This window comes from Ambystoma mexicanum, chromosome 8 (genome assembly GCF_040938575.1).
Source record: "Ambystoma mexicanum isolate Mex_15411 chromosome 8, UKY_AmexF1_1, whole genome shotgun sequence".
NCBI lineage: Eukaryota > Metazoa > Chordata > Amphibia > Caudata > Ambystomatidae > Ambystoma > Ambystoma mexicanum.
Window position 1 is genome coordinate 1,260,758,043 of NC_090929.1, and position 22,315 is coordinate 1,260,780,357.

The 22,315-nt window shown below is 49.3% G+C and overlaps 1 protein-coding gene across 2 annotated transcripts in view; it reads right to left on the reverse strand.

Annotated features, from left to right (window-relative positions):
* BTAF1 (B-TFIID TATA-box binding protein associated factor 1) overlaps positions 1 to 22,315 on the reverse strand; it is a 2,675,064-nt gene that overhangs the window by 1,218,098 nt on the left and 1,434,651 nt on the right. For both annotated transcript variants that reach the window (XM_069611378.1, XM_069611379.1), the window contains one exon: positions 2,390 to 2,580. In XM_069611378.1, the coding sequence (XP_069467479.1) occupies positions 2,390 to 2,580 (191 nt within the window). The remainder of the gene's footprint in view (positions 1 to 2,389; positions 2,581 to 22,315) is intronic.

Below are 22,315 nucleotides of genomic sequence, written 5' to 3' on the forward strand. Positions count from 1 at the left end.
CTCTCCTCAGCTGGGGCCTCTCTCTGGAACAGCCTCCCTGCCTTTCTCAAACTTGAGCAGAACCACCTCTGGTTCCGAAAGCAACTCAAGACCTTCCTTTTCACTTATGCTTTCTCTCTTCCTCTCCCCTAACGTACCAGACTGCTCTGCGTACTGGTCACCTGGATACCCTCGGAACTCGGGCCCAGGGTCCTGCATGTCCAGTTGCCCTCCTCCGGGCTTCCCCAGCACTTAAGGGTCTGTACCTGCAACTCTACAGTCCCTTCTCTCTGCATTTTGAGCCACCCGCTGGTTGCACTTATTGAGTTGCATGCAGTTCTCCCTTCCGTCTTCCCCACATTGTGCGATCTGAATGACACGAGGCCTAGTAAGATTGTTGTTTTGTCCTACCTTTGTTTCCCTCCCACCCTGGTCTCGTCTCCCCTAGCAACACTTGTGTGCAGGCGCGCTATAAATTACAAATGCTGTGGGTTGATATTAAGGCCACTTGTACGCAGCGTAGGATGTAACTTGACCATTCGTTCGATAAAGAGGACTACCAGCAAAGCACCAGGTGTACATTGTGTTGCCAAAACATTTTGTCATATTTCTGTTTCAATGGGATTGCTCATGTTGAGTGTTCTAGTCTTTTCATTACTTCGATGTAAAACTAGAATATATTTTTTTAAAGTCACAACTTTATTTGGCTTCCGAAGGGGTGAAGTGCAACGGGATTACCAATAACATAATCCACATCTTACAAAAGAATAATATGCAATCAAGCCAATCAAGCTTGCAGTTTGAGAAGAATGGACATAAGAATGGGCTGAGGCTAAAGTCCGTAGCATTTTGGGATTAGTAGGTTATGTTAACTTCCAGTTCTTGTTTACAATTGTATCCACTATTCATTTATAATCCTTTTATTTATGCATTCCTTTACGTTCCATTTGTGTATACCAACTTTCTTGTGGTATCTAGCTGTAGTTTAGACAATTTTACTTCAAAAACTAAGTAGCCTATGCTGCATAAAGTCAAACCTAGCATGCTGAATGCAGCAATATGTGCGTTTGTTGCCAGTAGAGCTTTACATCTTTAATCTCCATAATCACTTGGCAAATATTGGTCTACTATGCTTTTTGAAAACTGTAGAGCAATTATGTACGCAAAAGCATGATGGAAACCTAATTCTGAATAGGTCTCTAAAACAGGACCTCTAGTTATGGATATCCAACACGAAATCACAATACCAATTGTTTTTTTTTCCAGTGTCAATTTGTCGCATTTTTGAAAGTGCCAGACAGTCACTGCATGCGCTATAATAAACGTTCAATCAATGCTATCTCAAGGTACGACAAAGATGGCAGGTTCCTGTCCATAAAACAAAAAGATGAATCCAGTAACAGCACTTTTTTACTCAGCGAGAAGGTTAAAATTAAAGTAAGCACATTAAAACCAAGAAAAGTTTGAGACGAAAATGCATTTTCTTTGTTCAGGGCTCATCTCCACAAAAGTAGTTTTACATCTGCTCTGAGAAGTGGAAACCACAATTTAATTGCATTAACGGTGTCAAGATTGTTGGGAGATAGCTCAGTAAGAGCTTATTGAGTAAAAGCACACATTGCAGAGATCATTGAGAAATGTGTATATCAAACATCGACACACTAATGGGGTCTTCTGAGCCAGTGGACACTGATCTGAAAACTGCAGAGGTAGATCAACTCAAAACTTGTTTTTCAAGGTGCATGGATCCTGTGGTGGGATTTTACTGTTTTTTGGTAAAAAAATAAAAAATAAACAATCGGCTGGACAGGAATTTCCTCGTATTGATAAGTGGGAGTTATACAGATGGAGCCAAACCTTGCACGAGGAGAACTGCAAAATCATGGTTTTAGTCCACATCCTGAAACATCCTATCAGATGAGTAATATTGAAGATAACCACTTTCCTGAAAAAATAAAACAATCTAACTACAAACCAAATAGATCCTTGTTTGAGTATAAATGGTTACAGGTGTTGTACCATAAAAAAGAAACAATAGTCATATGCACTCTAGAATACCACAAGAACAATGCACTCAATTGAACACATTGTTAAGTCCGCTGTAGTCAGGAAAGGATGTGTGTGGAAGCGCTCGAGAGTTGGGTGCGTAAAATAATGTTGAAGGTCTGTGCAATCATTGTCAGTTGAAACACAGGTGGAGTTGGAGCTGTGTTCAGCAGCAAAGCCATAAAGCATTCTTGAACCTATACTATCAACTATTGCCATCATTATATTACCTTTTCACATATATTCTTACAAATCCTGATATTCCAAAGTAACATTTTTTTGCTAGGATCATTTTCATGCAAAAGGAAATGGGAAGGCAACATTTAGCAAACATTGATGTCAATTAATAACAGGAAAAAGGTACCTCATCAACTTCTGAGGATATGCTTGCACTGTTTCCCGATTGGAGATCTGCAATTTGGGTTTTGGTGGCTTTTGGTGTAGGACCCCTTCTACTTGTGATTGCAAAAGCAGCTTGCTGATGCCTGTACAGTGTTATAATGCCTCTGTACTTCGTGACAGTATGATGCATTCCATCCTTATCAGAGTTTGGTCCTAAAAGTGTGGGAAAAAACACTAAACAGTCATTTGAGATGCAAGTATAAAGACAAAAAAAGAACTTCTCTTGAGCGAGGTGGTCAGATATTAAGAAAATATCATTTAAGCCACAGTGCTACAGAGGACTCAAGAACACTTGAAAAACACTCAACACATTTTTCCGGATGTGTACATCTTGCATCAAAGTCCACCATAAAGAATCTCCCCTACATTAAGGGTGCAACATGCTTTAAAAGAGTAATCAGTGTTACAAAAAATAAGCGAAGCGGTCAAGGAAATAGACGAGTAGCTTTTTAAGTAATGCAAGCAATGGTACAATATGGTGTCCAGCATAGCTATTCACTGAAACACGTATTGAAATAAATGTATACAAGGCCTATCAATTCCACCAGCTCTGTGAAAGGACACCTAGCCAAAATATGAACGTTAAAGTCTTGTGCTCCTGCCGGAGAGAGAAATAGAAATCTAGAACGGAGAGATTCCTTTACCATCCTCAAACGTACCTATGTAGAACTGCGTTAACATTCTAATTCCTTCTCTGCATATAAAGAAGCAATTTCCTCCTGCACATTGCTATGATGAAGTCCCATCTGCTTTCCAGCCACTCATTGCAAATTACACCAAAAACACATCACAACTTTCAAATGGTAAATATTTTGAACTGATGCAAGCAAATTTGTATTCATCACCTCAAAATTGAGTGAGTGGAGCATCACCTGGGCCTCAGAACGCACCGCTATTGTGTGCAAGCTATTAAGAACAAGCTCCAAGGGTCAGCTCTACCTGAAGCCAGTGGTCACTCTCATAGGAAAACTGAGCTAACTTCTACTGCAGCGAAGTGCCCCCACCGCACTAATAACACCCACTCCCCCCACGCCAGGGAAACGTCACTCAACCCTAAGACCACTCTACCCAGCAGGACCCTGGATATGCAACTGCAAGCCACAAGCACAGACTTGACATCACCTGCACTTAAAGTTCTCCCACATTGCCCCCTATGAAGGAGCCCTCATCAACGCCAGATCTATCCCTGCCCACGCCATCAACAACATAATCTTCTCCCAAAATCTACACCGGTTAGCCATTTCCGAAACCTGGCTCAGCCAAGCTTCTAACCCTGCCCTAGCCTCAGCTCTTACTGACGGTTTCACTATACTGAGATTTGACAGGCTGGACACGAGGGGTGGAGGCATAGCACTCCTCTTTAGAGACTCGCTCCACATCAGACCTATCTACCACATCAGACCTATCTACAGGCCTATGGACGGGAACTGCAAGCTGCTCTCTGAAGATCACCTCCTCCGACTGTACCACCATTCATATCATCTATCGACCCCCCAGGGCCCAACAGTCTTTGAAGCAGACCTCATGCACATGGGTGAGATCAAACCTACTTCCTGGATCATATTCCTGGGGGCCTGAACCTAGGGCTTAATAACCCCACCAATGCAACTGCCTCTACCGTGGCCGATGCACTATCCGACTTAGGTTTCAAACACTGTCGTTACCCATATGCACATAAAAAGCAGAACGCTAGACTGGATAGCCGACAAGCAGCGAAATCACCATCTTGCTAAGAAACTATGCACAAATACAATGTAAGCGGGAATAAGGAACAAGTTACTTACCTGTAACTGTTGTTCTCCAGCATGGGTCTGGCATTGTTGTTCTCCAGCATGGGTCTGGCATGGATTCACATGCTCATGAATATTCCCCGTCAGGCTGGGAATCCTCGGTAAAGAAAAAAATCAGTATCAGTTTCGTTTCTGATCTGTCTTTGTTAGTAGTAACCAATCACTGGTGTCTGGGTCATACTGCCCCCAGCCAATGACTGCCCTCTCCCTAAGCCCCGCCCCTGGCAGCCATCTTCAGATTTGGTAGCACGTAATAGGGAGGGTTCGCATGTGAATCCATGCCAGACCCATGCTGGAGAACAACAGTTACAGGTAAGCAACTTGTTCCTTCTCCAGCATGGGGTCTGGCATGGATTCACATGCTCATGAATAAAAGAATACATAGCAGTATACACATGCACAACCACTGGAGGTGGCAACAGGCTCAACATTAAGCAATACAACAACTCAACATTAAGCATCTCTTACCTCCTTACCAGGCTCACCTTAGGCGAACAGGTTGCGCAGCACTGCTTGGCCGACCCTGGACTCCTCCCTGGAGTCCCGATAGACGCAGTAGAAGGTGTGCGTCGACCTCCACATAGCAGCCCTGCAGGTGTCCAGCAGGGGCACACAAGACAGGAATGCCGTGGTAGCAGCGATCGCTCTGGTCGAATGGGCTCTCGGACGGCCGGACAGCGTTCGGTTTGCCAACCGGTGACAGTGCATGATGCAGCCGGAGAGCCATCTGGAAATGGAAGTCTTCGAGAGAGCCTTTCCTTGATTCACAGGTCCAAAGTTCACAAACAGCTATGACGTCTTCCGAAAACTCTTTGTGCGGTCCACGTAGAACTTTAACGCTGTAGCCACATCCAGCGAGTGAAAAGTCCTCTCGGCCGGAGACGAAGGTGACGGGAAGAAAACTGGCAAAACCAAGGGCTCGTTGAGATGGAAGTCCGACGGCACCTTGGGCATAAAGGAGGGGTGCGTCCACAGCACCACCATCGTGTCGTGAAAAGTCAAGTATGGAGGCTTGCAAGATAGGTCCTGGATCTCTCACACTCGTCGTGCGGAGATGATGGCCACAAGAAATGCTGTCTTCCACGACAGGAACTTCAACAGCGCCAAATGCATAGGCTCGAATGGGCCCCCCCCCCCCCATGAGCCTGGTCAGCACCACGTTGAGCTCCCACGCCGGGGCAGGGGCCTTCACCGGCGGGAACAATCGGAATAGTCCCTTCATAAATTCCTTCACCAGGCGATGAGACCACAAGGACGCCCGTCCTGTAGTTCTGGTGTATTGGGAAATGGCAGCCAATGCATCTCGATAAAGGCGTGAGCCAGTCCAGCTTTGGCCAGTGACCTTAGGTGCGGCAATGCTAGAGGGGCCGTAATCCGCAGAGGGTTAATCTTCTGTGAGCGGCAGCAGACAGAACCTCTTCCACTGATGTCCATAGCTTTTGAGAATTGAGGAAGCCCAGGCTTTTGCAAGAACCTCTCTGCAGTCAGCCGGGATATCGTATCCTCCAAACTCTAGTACTGCAGGTGCCAACCCTGCAAGTTCAGCGACTCCGGGTCGTGATGGAGAATGGCGCCTCCTTCTCTGGAGAGAAGATCCGTGTCCGTCGCCAGTTTGATAGGTGGGGACGCTGACAAGTCCAGAAACCAGATCTGTCTCGGCCACGCCGGTGCGACGAGGATCATCCTGAACCCGGACCTCTTGAGCTGGTTGATGAGATGCAACGGCAACGGAGGGAACGCGTACAGGAACAGGCCGTCCCAAGGGAACGAGAAAGCATCGCCCATGCTCCTCGGCTGGGCGAACCGGCTGGCGAACCTCTGGCACTTGGAGTTCGTTGCCGTCGCGAACAGGTCGATCTGGGGTTTGCCCCACCGTTGAAAGAGCCGATCCACCTGGTCCTGGCGTAGTTCCCACTCGTGGCACGAGCGCAGCTCCCTGCTGAGTGAGTCAGCAATGGTGTTTTTTATTCCTGCCAGGTGGAAGGGAACCAGAAACATCCCCTGGGTGACGGCCCAGTGCCACAGATCCTGGGCCTCCTTGGATAGGGCTGGGGATCTGGTGCCTCCCTGCTTCCGGATGTAGAACATCGTGGTGGTGTTGTCGGTGAAGATCCTCACCACCTTGTCCTTGAGGGACGGAAGGAACGATTTGAGCGCCCAGAACACGGCTCGTAGCTCCAGGATGTTGATGTGAAGAGACCTCTCCTCCGGGAGCCAGAGGCCTCTTACGTGGAGATCTCCGGTGTGGGCCCCCCCCATCCCTCCAGGGAGGCATCCGTCGTTACTGTCTCCCGATATGCTGGGGCCTGAAAGTCCATGCCTGCCGAGAGGTGCGCATGGGCACCACACCATAGAATCACCCGACGGAACTCCTCACCGAGCGGGACCCTGTCTTCGAAGCTGCCGGCCGCTTGAATCCAGCAGGCGTCGAGGAACTCTTGTAGCGGACGCATCCAAAGTCTGCAAAGGGGCACAAGGTAGATGCATGAGGACATCATCCCGAGGAGGGACTTGATGGACCTCACTCTGGCCACATCCGTGGCTAACAGGCGCTGCACCTTGCCCAAAATGGCCTTCGTCCTTTCTTCCGACGAAGATGCCAATCGCTTCACTGTATCGAGCTTCGCTCCCAGAAACAGTGCCACCTGCGACGGGACCAGATGGGATTTGGGGTAGTTGCTGGCGAATCTCAGATCCGTGAGCAGGTGGACGGTCCTCGCTGTGTGTTCGGCGGCGAGTTCTCTTGACCTTGCACGGATTAGCTAGTCGTCCAGGTAGGGGTAGACGTGGATCCCTTGCAGGCGCAAGTAAGCATCCTCCAGGTCCAGTGACAATAGCAAGTCGCCCTCCTCCAGCTGTCCCAGCACTTGCTGGAGGGTGACCATCCTGAATTTCTGTGCCTTGATGTACTTGTTCAACCGACGCAGGTCCAGGATAGGGCGCCAACCGCCTGTCTTCTTTCTGACAAGGAAGTATCTTGAGTATACTCCGGAGCCCCGGAGCCTCTTGGGGACGAGCTCGATGGCACCCTTCTGGAACATCGCCCTTACCTCCAACAGCAGTTGAGGGATGTGATTCTCCTTCCTGGCCGCAGGAGGAATGTGAGGACACTTCTTTTGAAATTCTAGTGAGTGTCCGCTGGCCAGCGTGTCCAGCACCCAACGGTCGGTGGAGAGGGACTCCCACACGCTGACGAACTTCGTCAGACGGCCTCCCACCGGGGTGCTTCGGTGGGGGCCCGACGCTACGGCCAGTTCAGTCCTGCTTGGAAGAGGCCTTACTGCCTTGGCCTCCTTGGCGACGAGACCCTCCTTGCTTGCCGCGGCCTCTGTAGGCCTCCTGGGACGAGGAGCGGGCCACCTGGCGGTAAGTAGAAGAGCCGCCGCTGGATTCCTTGCAGGCTCCCGGTCTGCCTTCCGAGCTCCGAAAGGGCCACCGTTGCTGAAGGACTCCTAGGGCTCGGGCTGTTTCCGTGTCTGTCTTGATGGCCTGGAGGGACTCATCCACCATCTTTCCAAACTGGTTGTTGCCGTCGAAAGGCATGTCCAACACTCTGGTCTGGACGTCCTGGCGAAAGTCCGTCCCCTTGAGCCATCCTCGTCGTCTGAGGCAAATCCCGTTGCCCAGTTGGCGAAATCCGGTAGCGGCAGTGTCTGTTGCCACCGTTATGGTGTGATCCGATGCCACCTCTCCTTCCTGCAGAAACTGTAGGGCCTCTGCCCTCTTGTCTTCCGGTAGGAAGTCCAGCAGAGGAGCTATCTTGAACCAAAGCTCCCTGTCATAATGGGCCACAATCGCTAAGGCATTGGCCGCCTTAATCGTCATCGCCGCCGAGAAGACTCGTCGTCCTATGGAGTCCAACTTCTTGCCCTCGCTGTCTGGCTTGGAAGTGGAAGTTGAAGTCGCCGCACCCGCTGCTTTCTTCTTGGCCGCTGCCGAGACGACAGAGTCCGGCGTGGGCTGGACCCTGAGGCACAAGGGGGGCGGCATCGGGGGCCCGGTACTACTTCTCGTACCTGCCCTTCTTGGCGGGTGTCGTGGAAGGGCTCTTGAGGATAGCCAGCCCCTCGTCCCAGATGTCGTCGAGCAACGGCACCACGAGGACCGTCTTTCGCTTGGCCTCTCGTCGTTGGTAAAGAAAACCTTCCTTTTTCTGTTTCTCAGGGCAGAGCTGGAAGAGCTCGGATGCCCTGGCTATCATGGCATGAAAAGAGCCAATTTCGTCAGGCGGAGAGGCCCAGGGGGGGCGTAATGACGGGATGTCCGTTGTGTCGTCGTCGCCAGTCGCCAGTCGCCGTATTCTCCCGAGGGTCCGGCGAGGGGGATGAGGGGTCCACAGGCCACGAAGGGCGGAGCGGGGAGGACTCTCCTCCGCTTGTTCGGAGGGCTTCCGGACGGGCCTGCTTCTGGATCCTCCGTCGGGGTCCGTGGCAACCTTGTTCTTATCTCAGTACATAAGGATTGGATTGCCAACAAAACGGCCGCCGAGCTATCCTGGGGCTCGGGTAATGGCTGCGACGGACGGGATGGCTGCTCCGATGGGCCCTCGTCGTCGCAATTGTCGCCCATCCTCGATCACATCAGCGGGAACCTTCCCCTGGGATCGAACCTCTCGTTGAGGCCTTTCACGGTTTCCACTGGATCCTCCTCAGAGGCTGAATCCGAGTCCGTAATGGCCACCGCACCCCCCGCTCTTTTTCCGCCAGGGTCTTCACGGGGCCTGAACGATGGTCTAGAAAGAGGATTCCCTCTGCGGCGGCAGGGAAACTCTGGGCCCTGAGGCCGCCTCCACTGGCGTAGCCTCTGCCGGCTTCGCCAGGGCTGCTGCGACAACCTCGATAGAGGCCTTTGCCGGGTGGATCAAGGCCCTCAACACCTTAGATGCGTCCTAGACCTTCCATTTGGGGGGAGGTTCATCGCCTCGCTCCCCCTCAGCTCCCTTCGAGATCGACCAGGGCCTCTCCAGAAGCTTACCCGGATTCTCAGACTTCCTCTTCCCCGAACCAGAGCGCTGGCTCGTGGTTGATCGTGCCAGGGAAGTCGCGCCCTGCCCGGCAGCCGAGGAGCCCGACCTTTTGGTGCTCCCGGTACCCGCGGACTCACAGTGCTTGGCCTTCTGTTGGGCCCCCGTCGCCGGGGCGCCCTCACAGGACTTAGACGACCGCGCAGACTTTTTCTTCGCCTTCTCACCTGCTGTGCCCTTCTCCAGCCAGGCGGCGAGGCGGGAACGGCGATCTTGCTTGGTCCGTTCCGACAGGTTCTTGCAGAACACACAGTCCTTCTCCATGTGCGTCTTGTCCTCATGAAGGCAGTAGAGACATCTCGAATGCTCGTCCTCCTTGAAAACATTTTGCAATCCGCATCCTGGGCAGCTCCTGAACAGCTTGGATCCGGGCATCGACCTTCCCTTGTACTGGGCCATGTCCGTCGAGGTAGGCCACAGATCTGGAATCCTCCAAGAAGAGTAACTCGACGAAAACTTCACCCTCAAGGGGCGTAGAAGAATTCCGAAACAGGTCCCAGTTATCGGAAGTAGAAACAGTGGAGCTTGAGGCTCAATTAACCGAAAAAATGAGAAAATTCTCCTGAAAAACGTGAAAACGCAGTAAAAGCTCAAGAGCCAAAACACGAGGACACCCAACACTTAAACGTGTGGTAAAAATCTGAGGATGGCTGCCAGGGGAGGGGCTTAGGTAGAGGGCAGTCATTGGCTGGGGGCAGAATGACCCAGAGATCAGTGATTGGTTACTACTAAGAAAGACAGATCGGAAACAAAACTGATACTGATTTTTTTCTTTACCGAGGATTCCCGGCCTGACGGGGAATATTCATGAGCATGTGAATCCATGCCAGACCCCATGCTGGAGAATAGATGCATAGATTCATTGCGCACATAGAAAGAAACACCATTTTGTAGTTATGGTAGACGCATAGTCCTGCATGGCCCTGCGGCACAACTTTAGTTCAATGGAAGAACTCGAGTAGGCCCAGTACATTAAGACGAGATGAGCCCGCACAGCCAGTTCTCATGGAAGCTTCCCCTTGTCCCTTCACTGTTGCAATTACTTAGTATCACTGGGAAGAATGCTCCCTGCAAGGCCGTGAGACAACACCAGGCTCCTTGCAGTGCCCATTAATCACAGCAAAGCTATCAGCAGAACCCTAACACCCACCCAGCCCATCAAGAATAATGGCCCACACCAATTACCCGGTCCAAGAATCCCTGCATTCCATGATAGTAAGTGACCCCAGCCATAAAACCAATGGCCATAAAAGATCAGAGCATGTGCGGCCATTTCACCTCCCACATAAATACATCCTTTGTAACACAAGGTACAGGGAGGATACATTATAGTCAAAACGAAGGTGGAGGACTTGGGTGCAAAGGATGCAATAATAACAAAGCACAGAATGGGTAGGTCCACTGGTGAGGCATCAGTCCCCAAGCCTTCCAGGCGCACGCCAGTGATAGTAGTAGTCGTAGTGTATCATAGCAGTTTTGATACTGTAACTGGGACAAGATGCATTTCTATTTAGTTGCATACTGAAAAACAATCTCTCAATGGTCTATATGAAGCTTGTGCTACCTACTGCAGAGTGACATCTACACAAATGTGTGCATTTAAGCTGTTTCCATGTATAGTAGGTTACATTTTACAATCGTACCTGGGCGTTGTACGTACTAGGTGTACTCTGGCGTTTTCATAGTTCACAGTTTGATTGAAACTATATGCTCCACTTGCATTGAAACTGTTTAGTGATGAGGAATAACAAAACGTTGATCTATTCATCCACCATTTTCAAAACAGCTGACCTAATTAATATAATTTAGGAGTGCAAAAGGTGATTGCATGCGAGGTGAGCTTCTATATTGGTAATTGAGTGATATTTTCTTTTTGGTTCAAGATGATAGTTTATCGGTTTATAGATTTAATTTGCCTCATTTTTTCCGACTTTAAGCTGCTCAAGTACAACCACAATAAATATTTGTGTATATAACTTGAGAGCTGTGTGAGTAACGGACATGATAATCCATGACTTTTGATAATGTATGGATAGTTGGCAAAGCTCTAACAAAAAACCTGGGTTGGAAGTAGCCTTTAGCTGGCTACATGATCTTAAAGTTCTATCTTGGAGCCTGTGGGGCAGAGCTTCCGGTGGCCTTTTATTTGCTAATGGGAGTCTCCTTCGATTGAAAGTAGATGGCTCATGAGAAGCACACCAAAACCTGCTAGCTATCGAATATAGCCTCAGCGTAGAATCAGAAGATCTGAGAATGTAATCGTTTTGTAAATAAAGGAAAAAAGAAAAAACATAGGAACTGAACAAGATCGAGAAACATCACAAAGGCACAAAGCTCGATCAGGATAATCACAACCAAGGAAGAGTAAGTAAACCAAATATAATCCCACCGTAAAAAGGGTCTGATCCCTTCCTCACTAGCCCCACCTCCCACTTTCCCCATATTTTTGCCCACTTCTACAGGTAGCCCCGGGCATTGTACACCCCTTTTCTCTAGAAGCATGCACTTTACGTGACCCACTGGTGAGCTGTTAGGGAGAATTCTCTGTTTAGGCTGAATTTCCTAACCTAGTGAGTCCCCCAGCAGCTTTGCTGGATTTTTGGGGTTTATTTTTTTTCTCCTGCCAAGAGTGAGACTCTTTTACCCTCAGTCTTGGGCATGATTTGAGTGTGTTTCTTTGAATCTAGATGTGTTTAATGGGCTATGGGGTCTTTTACCCCATAGGGCTTCATGTGTTTTTGTGATGTGTGTTACACAGCACCCTCAGTGCAGTAACACAGGGGTGTCATAGTGACCCCCCAGTATAGACTCCATACCCTGGGACTGACTATTGTCTCCCAGGGCATGTAAAGTCACCATTGACTTTACTAGTCTTAAATTCTGACCAGAACCAGTACAAACCATCATATTGTGGACGTACTGGCTGGGGCAATTCAATTGCCCCAGGGTCTGTTAGTCGAGGGGGCACGTCTCCGTCCCCCCTGATCGAGTTTTGGCTGTTGGCAGTGGATACTACTTTTTATATTCAACCGCAAATATTTTCATATGGGATTTCCCATTGTTTTAGGCTACTATCTTTATTTAATTATTTGCGGTAGCCTCGAACATACCGCCGGTTTATTTAATAAATATTAATTCTCCGGTTGGTATTTTTTGCCAAAACTTGATACTAAAATGGCGTTTGTGTTCTCTTCTGTGACTCCAACTCAAGTTGAGCCCTTCGTTCCACTTTTTGGCGGGCGTCTCCACAGAAGCCCTCCCAAGTGGTGCCACTCTGTCTGGGGTACTTAGGAGCGGTGGAGGGGGATTTAGGCACCCTGGACTGAGTTGCCTAGGCAACTCAAGTGGCACTCCGTCCTGATTGGCCCAAGTGGTGAGCCGGCCGGCTCACCACTTAGCATGTTTGAGTGACAGCTAGGCTGAATGAATGGGGGTTTTATGCATAAAAGCAGGGCTTTGGGGACTGGAACTTCAGAAGTCGCCACAGGACCTAAGAATTCGACGAGGGAGACGCTGAGCCGACCTGCCACGACGCCACCACCGGTGGAGCCCTGCTGGACCGTCTCACCACTTTTCCCAACGACAGAGGAGATCTCCCGCCGGAGAGTCTTCTTCCTTTGACTGGTGGGGATAACCAGTTTCACAGTCTTTTTGCCTTCCCGACGTACCTCATGGCCGCCTTGCCTGTGCCATGCACCCCGGCAACCGGGATACCACGTTTTACCACGACCGCGAAAAAAAAGGTACCACCTTTAACCGGAAAACTCTGCGGCTGGTTTCTTCCCTGGCAGTGCAACGACCTTCATCTTTCCTCCAAGTCGAGATCTTCTCTTCCCCTGGACGACAACGCGACTTGCACCCACCGCCAGGAACAACTGCCACCGCTGTAGGATCCTTCCCACTTAAGGTACCGTGTCCCGCCTGGCTTCCCTTGCCACCGACTGTACGGGGAAGATTTAGCCCCCGGCTTTCGAACCTGGGTTGGCCTGGGACACCCTGGCTAAACTTTCCTGAGCCTCTCTAAACTCTTTTTGAACTCTCTGCAAGACTTTCTAAGCCTAGTGTAACTGTGATCTTGGGCGCATTTGTGCTCTGCTCTCTCTAAGAGTGGGCCCAGCCTTTGGACCACCAGTGACTTTTGCTCTTCTGCCTTGCTAACAGTGTTCCTGAATCTTAGAGTAGTGTACCTTTCAATATTCTGTCTTTTTCCCTCTGTTTCTCACAAACTTATTAGAGTGCCATCTAGTTAAGCGCTCACCTCTGTATGAAAATAAGTGGTGTTTTACTGGGACTTATCTGATAAGGAAAAAGGGGTGTATATATTACAATAGTAACTGTGTCTAGAATATTTTACAAGAGTGCTGGAGTGTTTCAAACAGTGGGTTTTTAAATAAATAATTATATGACAATGCATTACTTACCGTAAGAGCATTTCTGATGGTTGTATCTGCTTAGATTCACATGCTGTGCATAGGTCCGACATCCAGTGGTCACTGCGGAGTATTGCATTTTGTTTTTCGTAGTCAAAAAGGGGACGTCGACAAGGCGTGTCTGTAACACTATCCCTATAGTGACGTGTGTTGTACCCACAATCCCTCACGCGTCGAGGTCCCTCTGTTTGTATTTTTCTGCCCTGAGGGAGCCTTCTAGACGTGAGTGAGTACAGAAAAGAGAGAAATATAGAAAGATGTCTATGTTCCTTCCATCCAAGCGGGGAGGAAGGGTGGGCGCATGTGAATCTAAGCAGATACAACCATCAGAAATGCTTTTACGGTAAGTAATGCATTGTCTTCTGATGTTTGTTAATCTGCTTAGAATCACATGCTGTGCATAGACTAGCGAGCAGTACCCGGAGTTTGGCGGTGGGTTATGAGAAGGAACAGTAGAGAAAAGATGTCTTCATACTGCCTGTCCCACCTGGGAGTCAGATCTAGAGTGTGCATCTAGACAGTAGTGTTTTGTAAAGGTGTGCACAGAACTCCAGGTAGCTGCTTTGCAGATGGACTCAAGGGGAACATTTGCAATGAATGCTATGGACGCCCCCGTGCCTCGAGTAGAATGTGCTCTTGGCCTAAAGGGCAGTTCTCTCTTAGCAAGAGTATAGCAGAGAGTGATGCATTGAACAATCCATCTAGAAATAGTGGACTTTGAAACTGCATCCCCTTCTCTTCCTGCTGCCACTGAGACGAAGAACTGATTAGTCTTCCTCAGTGGTCTGGTTCTTTCCATGTAGAACATGACCGCCCTGCGGACATCTAGTGTGTGCAGAGTCCTCTCTCCCAAGTTGGAAGGATTTTGAAAGAACGCTGGTAGTTCTATAGACTGGTTTACGTGGAATTTTGAGATGAATTTTGGAGCAAACCTTGGGTGAGTGCGTAGAACCACTTTATCTTTGTGAACTGTAACAAAGGGGTCTGTAGTTCACTTACTCTCCTGATGGAGGTGATAGCTATTAGAAAAGCAGTCTTAAGAGTGAGGTCTTTAAGAGATGCTTTGTGCATGGGTTCAAATGGTGAGCCCATGAGTTTGGTAAGTACCACGTTAAGGTCCCATCCGGGAGCTGGGTCAGCTATCGGGGGGTGTATTCTCTTTACTCCCTCCATGAAGGCCTTTATAACAGGGATCTTCCACCACGACACTTTGAGTTGGGAAGTGGTGTATGCAGAAAGTGCCGCTAGGTGGACTTTAATGGAATTGAACACTAGACCTGAATCCAATAAGTGGGTCAGGTATAGAATAATATGTGTGGGAGAGCAGTCAATTGGGTTGATGCTCTTCCCTCTGCACCAAATGACAAATCTCTTCCATTTGCTAGAATAGCAGTGGCGAGTGTTAGGTTTTCTGGCTTCCCTGAGGATGTCCATGCATCTCTGCGGGAGCTGTAGATGTCCAAATTCTATGATCTCAGGAGCCAGGCTGCTAAGTTCATGTTCTGGGGGCATGGATGCAGAGTCCTGCCCCTGTCTTGTGACAGCATGTTGTACGGGCAGGGGAGTTTCACTGGGGGAGATAGAGACATCTCCATCAAGTGAACGAACCATGGCTGTCGGGCCCACATTGGAGCCACCAGTATCATGGTTACTTGTTCCTGGTGCATCTTGTGCACTACCTTGTTGAGAAGGGGAGTCGGGGGGGAAAAGCTTAAACAAATCTCCCTGACCATTGAATCGACAGACCGTTCCCCTTGGATTGGTTCTGGGGATACCTGGAGGCGTAACTTTGGCATTGTGAGTTCTCCAGGGTTGCGAACAGGTCTATTTCTGGGAACCCCCATTGCGTGAAGACGTCGAAGACGATGTCTTCGTGCAGTCGCCATTCGTACTCTTCGGGCAGGGGGAAATCTCTGCTGAGTTTGTCTGCCAGCAGATTGAGTTCCCCTGGTACATGTTGAGACAGAAGGAACATATTCTGTTTGAGAGCCCACTTCCATATGTTTTGGGCCAGTTTGGACAGTCCTGGAGAGTGAGTTCCCCCCTGCTTGTTGATGTAATACATGGCTGTGGTGCTGTCTGTAAGGACCATCACTGTCCTGCCTTGTAGGTGTTCCTTGAAGGCTTTTAGCGCCTTGAACACCGCTAGTAGCTCCAGAAGATTGATGTGTTTGGATGCTACGTTCGGAGTCCACTCGCCGTGAGCAGTTTGATGGGATAGGTGAGCCCCCCCATCCTGTAAGGGATGCGTCTGTGGTTAGAGTGGCTTCCGCCGCGGGTGTGGCAAAGGGTTTCCCTTTTTCTAGGTTTTCCTTTGTCCACCACCGTAGCGAGAGAACTAAGGCCTGCGAGACCACCACTAGGTCGTCCCATAGTCCGCTGACCTGACACCACTGGCTGTTGAGCCACTCTTGCATTGGGCGCATGCGCAGGCGCGCGTGAGGTACCAAATAAATACACGCCGCCATCATGCCTAGCAAGCGCATTGCTTTGCGTACCGTCACCTCTCGACCGGTCACATATTGAGGGATCTGAAACAACATGTTTTGGACCCTCTCTTTGGAGGGGAAGACGAGGCCGTCCTTTGTTTGAATTAGAGCCCCTAGGAATTGTTTGATTTGGCTGGGGTCTAGGCTGGACTTCTTTTCGTTGATGGAGCAGCCCAACTGGAACAAAAGGTCTACAGTCTTTTGGGTATTGGAGAAGCATGTTTCGTAAGAATCCTCTGTTATGAGCCAGTCGTCGAGGTAAGGGTAAACTGGGATGGACAACCTGCGCAGGTGGGCCGCTGCCAGTACCTTCGTGAATACCCTCGGTGCTGATGCTATGCCGAAGGGTAGCACTCTGAACTGGTAGTGTTTGCCCTCTATCATGAACCGGAGGTATTTTCTGTGCGCTGGCAACATTAAAATATGAAAGTATGCATCTTTCATGTCCAATGTTGTCATGTAATCTCCCTGTGAAAGCAGTGGGATCACTTCCTGTAAGGTCACCATACGAAACTTTTGGGGTTTGATGAACTTGTTCGCTGGGCGCAGATCTAATACAGGGCGCATGGTTAGATCCTTTTTGGGTACAAGGAAGTACACTGAATAAATACCTTCCGTTACCTGAGATAGCGGCACGACCTCTATGGCTCCTTTTTCCAGCAGTTGTTGTACTTCTTGTAGAAGGATGGCAAGATGTTCCGGTGACATGCGTCGTCCCCTCGGGGGTTTGTATGTTGGGGAACTGTTGAATTCGATGCAGTATCCGTGGGCTACGGTGGAAAGTACCCAGCGGTCTGACGTTATACCCTCCCATGCTGGAAGAAAGGATGTTATCCGGCCCCCGACCGGTGTTGCATGGGAGGGCACGCGAATCTTCGCGTCACTTGGTGTTAGGGGCTTGGGAACCTCTGGGGGTGGACCCTCGCCCTCTTCCTTTGCCCCGGCGCGGTCCTCTTTGGCTGTACTGGCCACTATTGGTCTGGAAATTGGTGGCAGGGTACTGTTGCTGCTAGATTTGTTGTTGGCGTTGGCCACGAAAAAAGCGTTTGTTGCCATAGCCGCGCCTGGTAGAGGGCTTAGAGATTTGGTCCAGAGTTTTGATAGTATCGAACTCTTTTTTAGCCATCTCCAAAGCCTCATCCACCGCTTTCCCGAAGAGGTTAGAGTCTTCAACAGGTTTGTTTATTAAAGACGCCTGTGTCTCCGGTTTGAACCCTGAGTTGCGCAGCCATACGTGTCGTTTTAGGACTATTCCCTGAACTAGGGAACGTCCCGCAGTTTCTGGCGCATCCAGAGAGCTCTTTACAATACTCTGGTTGACCTGGGTTCCTTCGCCAATAGTTGAAAGCAGGCGTGTACGTAATGGTTCCGGCGCTTCTTCGGCGTCTTTGCGCAGTTTGGCCCACTGCGCGTCCGCATAGCTATCGAGCAAAGAATTGTTGTTGGCAATTCTTGCCAAAAAGTCGGCCGAGGATGTAACTCTTTTTGCAAGGGCATATAACCGCTTGCCCTCCTTGTCAGGTGGTGCCTCACTGGTGGAAAGTGGTACCCCTGCCCTCTTTCTTGTGTTGGTTACTACCAGGGAATCTGGAATGGAATGTCCCCTGATGTACAGCGGGTCTGAGGGTGAAGGAGTGAAAAGTTTTTCAATTCTAGGATTGACCCCTCTGATTAGTGCGGGTGTGGACAGCGAAGGGATGATTCTTCTCCTCACAGAAGCAAGGAGGGGAATTGTCTGACTAACTGGGGGTTTCTCCTTAATTACCCTTTCTACAAAGTCTAATTCAGTGGAGAGCTCCCCAGTGTCCAGTTCGAAGTGTGTTGCTGCTTTACGCAACAGGGCATTAAATGTGGGTTGATCGTCAATGGGAGACGTGTTTCTACCAGGTGAGATGTCAGGAGGATTTAGGTTCAGGCCATCAGTGTCGGAATATATAGATGGTGATTGCCAGGGGTGAGAAGGTCCTCCTTCTGGATTTTCTCCGAAGCCTTCCCCTACCAAGTCTGGGCTGCCTTCCAGACCTTCCTCCTGGTCCTCGTCCATAAACTCATCCTCTACCTCTTCCTCAAAATAATGTTCTTCCCCAGTGAGGTCATACACACTGTGGAAGTCTGAGGCTGTGTCCTGGTGGGGATTGCCTAATCTTGGAATTTTGGCCCTGGGGTCCTCCTGAGGCCCTTCTCTTATTCTCTTTGGAGTGGGAGGGTTTTGGGAATTCATAAACCTCTCCATTCTTTCCATGCATAGATGGAGCCTCTCCATGGTTTCATGGGGTACCCCTGAGCGGTCTAGCGGGGGAAAATTGGTGTCTTGTAGCTGAAAACGGCTCGACCTCTCCCATAACGTCGAGGAAAGTGTCCGTCACCCTCCGAAAAGCCTTCAGGTGTGCTGGAAATCCCTTCGACTGAAGGAGATTGTCCCTGTGTTTTCGGCGTGTCTTTCGACCTTTGCGTAACCCTCGACGCGTCTTTCGGCGTACGCTTGTGGGCGTCGGCTACCACGATCCTCGCCAAGCTCTCAGCGACTCGTTTGTCAGCGGAGAGCTGTGGTTTCGACGTTATGGGTGTCGAACGCTCTACGGCGGTATGCGCTTTCTGCTGATGCGCTCAAGCCGAAGATTTGGGGGCGGCGCCCTTATTTGCCGAAAGCCAAGTCGCTGGTCGCGGCTGCGGTTGCGAGAGGGGCTTCGAACCCGAACGGTCCGAGGAGGCCGCCGGTGAAACCTGCGTCTCCTTGGGCGCTGATGCTCTCTTTGCCCTTGGCAAAGAAGAGCCATGGGTTGTGTGCTTATGTGTGGTCTTGTGTGCGTCAGTGTCGCCGGGGTGTTCATCCCCATAAGCAGGGCGTGAGCCGAGCCCGTCGGGGCCGGGGCCAGACGACGAAGCGCGTGTGCGCTCCCTAGAGGGGTTTACGACTTCCGTAGCGGAGGTCGTGGTATCACGTTCCTCGTCACTGTCGGAGGTAGCGACGGTGGGTGGAGTGTCGGCTTTCGACATAGCGTAGGCCGCCCACCTTTTGACCCTACGGTCTTTTAGAGTCTTCGGCTTAAGAAGCCGACAAGCCGTGCAACCTTCCTCCTTGTGATCGAGGGGCAAGCAGCGGTTACACCGTGAATGCTTGTCCTTCCAAGTAAACTTGCCCTTGGAAAGCGGGCAAAACCTAAAGGGTGTCCTCTCCATAGCCGAGGCAATAAAACGTGATAACCACCCCAAGGGAAAGGAAGGGGAAAAGGAAAGGCATTCTCAGAAAAGAATTAGAGATGTCCCACGACCCCCACACTCCCTACTGTATTTGGCCTGCAAGGCCAGGCCACGTGTTCGGCAACGCCGAAGGATCTCCTCCGCTCGTCCCCTCCGTCGAAGATCTTGCCAAAGGTCGAGGAGATGAAATCTGCAATGTCTCTCGAGGAGCTCCGCGTAAAGGCGACCAGTAGCTGGGCGGAAAAAAACAATCTGAGGGACCTCGACGCGTGAAGGATTGTGGGTACAACACACGTCACTATAGGGATAGTGTTACAGACACGCCTTGTCGACGTCCCCATTTCGACTACGAAAAACAAAATGCAATACTCCGCAGTGACCACTGGATGTCGGACCTATGCACAGCATGTGATTCTAAGCAGATTAACAAACATCAGAAACTTTGATACCAAAGCTCTGGTCAGTGTTTGCTTGTATTGGTGTGTCTGAGTGCCTATTGTGTATACTTTGCATACTGCCTAACTCTTCTTGAGAGAAGTCTGACTGCTCAGCCACAGCTACCAGGTAAATCTGGGTGGTACAGACTGCTACCAAGTGGGTTTACTGCCAACACCTGTAGTCTTAAATCTTTTGCAGTGTTCCCCAAGGGAACTGCACAGGTTTCTGCCTAACATGAGCCAAGGTCACTCCGCTAGCCCCCACATTGAAGCAATAATTTGCTTCATCAGGCCGATAACACTGGATACAAACAGCGCCTCATATTTAGTAAAAGCATTTTCACGCCACCCACCCCCCCCCCCCCCCCGGAGCAGCAGACATTAGTCCTCAGGTATGACCAGTCTTTAAACAGAGTGAACCTTAAGACATTTCTGCCAAAAACAACGGACATGAGGGCATTCCAGATATCAGATTTTTTTTTTTAAACTACTTTATTTAAATCGTTGCAACATGGAGCAATTTTACAAATTGACGCCCATTACAAATTTCTATTCACGTACAAATACCAAAATCATGTAACATTACTGTATATTCCCACCCCTTTCTTCCCTGGAATCCCAGCAACTCCTGGGTTAGCCCCAGAGTCATTGATAATCACATAAGAATAGTTTCTTTAGTTGTGGCTTGTGGGTTACTGCTGGAAAGTCGGTCATATTCCAGGATTGCGGCCCAAATGTCTAAAAAAATGCGACATACCCTCCCTGGCAGCAGTAACTTTCTCTGACACCAGGATATCCCAGTTCTTGATCCCCCATAGGGACAGTGATGGACCCTCAGGAGACTTCCAAGTGCGGGCAATCGTGAGTCTCGCTGTCAAGAGAATCTGTGTGATTAGCTTGGCCAACCGCCCTGTCCTAGGATAGACTCCCTGCACCTGTGTACCCAACAGAATTACATCAGGTTGTAGCAGGAGTCTGATTTGGGTGATAGTTTCGATCAAAGTAAGCCCCTTTACCCAAAAAGTGCGAACTAGGGGGCAGACCCAGCACATGTGAAAATATTTCCGCAAACACTTCGGGTCCAACGAGATCTGAATATGATGTAGCTGCATGGGGGATAGTACCAACGGAGCATCAGTTTGAGGGCACATTCATTATTTGTCACACATCTTGAGGAAGAGCAGTTCCTTGTCCAAATGTCCACCCAAGTTTGTTCGTCAATCGGATGGCCGAGATGTCTTGCCCATTGGGATATAGATTTGGGTATGCAAGATTGGGATATGCTGTAGGGGACTATGTAGTCGGGAAATGTGCCTCCCCCACCCCCCCCCAATTAACCCCTCATGTAAAATAAGTCGAATAGGACCAAGGTTACGTGCGGCTCCACATCTGATCAGTGGGTGCGTGATCCAATGGCAGAGGTGGGCATAGGAAAATCTATCCGTCTCAGTCAGCTAAAACATCTTACAGTTTTTAAAGGTACAGGGCTGACCATTCACCAATAGTTCCAGTTGTATCCAGTTCCCAATATCATTTGGCTGCAGGCCTCGGGTAAAGGTGGAGTTGTGGAAGATTGGAGTGTATGGGCCTATACTCTTACGGACCCCCTTTCGTTTCACTGTTAAGGATTTCAATCAGGTGACACACCAGACCAGGACCCTTGCTCCTAGCCTTGGATGTAGCGCGCAATTGGAATGCTCTCTCGTTATTTTCTACAAATTCAATTTCAGATGGCACACAACCCGTCTCACACCCCCTTTTATAAATACCTCGGGTCACAATGGACCATGAACCAGACCAGTTGGTGGGAATGCAATATTTATGTATTTTAAAATTCAAAGAAATCCCACACATTCTTATATTGGGCAGCAATCACCAATGGGGTGATAATTACAATGGAAACTGAAGAAATACACTTGGTTAACCTTCTACAAGAACATACCCAAAGCACAGATTAATAGGAGCACTTTTTCAATTAGGATAGATAGCACCCAAGTTAAGGTTTCCCCCTGCAATGTTACCTCAGCCCACAATTAATCGAATTCTGAGTGGATAGAAAGAGGCAGCAGGTAGCCCGGGATATGAGGCAGCAAACAGCATCAAAATCTGACATTCCCTCACAAAATTTGCAATGGCCTAAAATGACACTCAGATTTTAACAAATAATGTATTATGTGTGTAATGATAATGATGTACATATGATTTCTCACAATACCATGAACGTATGGCATACAGTTCAAAAGCAAATGGATATTAAGACACAATGGAGCCGAATCACATGTTGTAAAGTTGCACGTTTCTCAAATGCAGTTTTATTTGTCAAAAATGGTTTCCTAAATAAAAAAAAAAAACCCAGGTGAAATACTCCAAATCAGAATGCGGTTTTTGGGCTGGGGAATAGATGCACATCACAGGGACAATCTAGAAGTGAAAGGATGGTTATAGCTGAAGAATTGGATGAGATTCGCAAGATTAAAAGGAGGTTCGGTTTTGGAAAAATAAAGCACTTGGAGAGAAA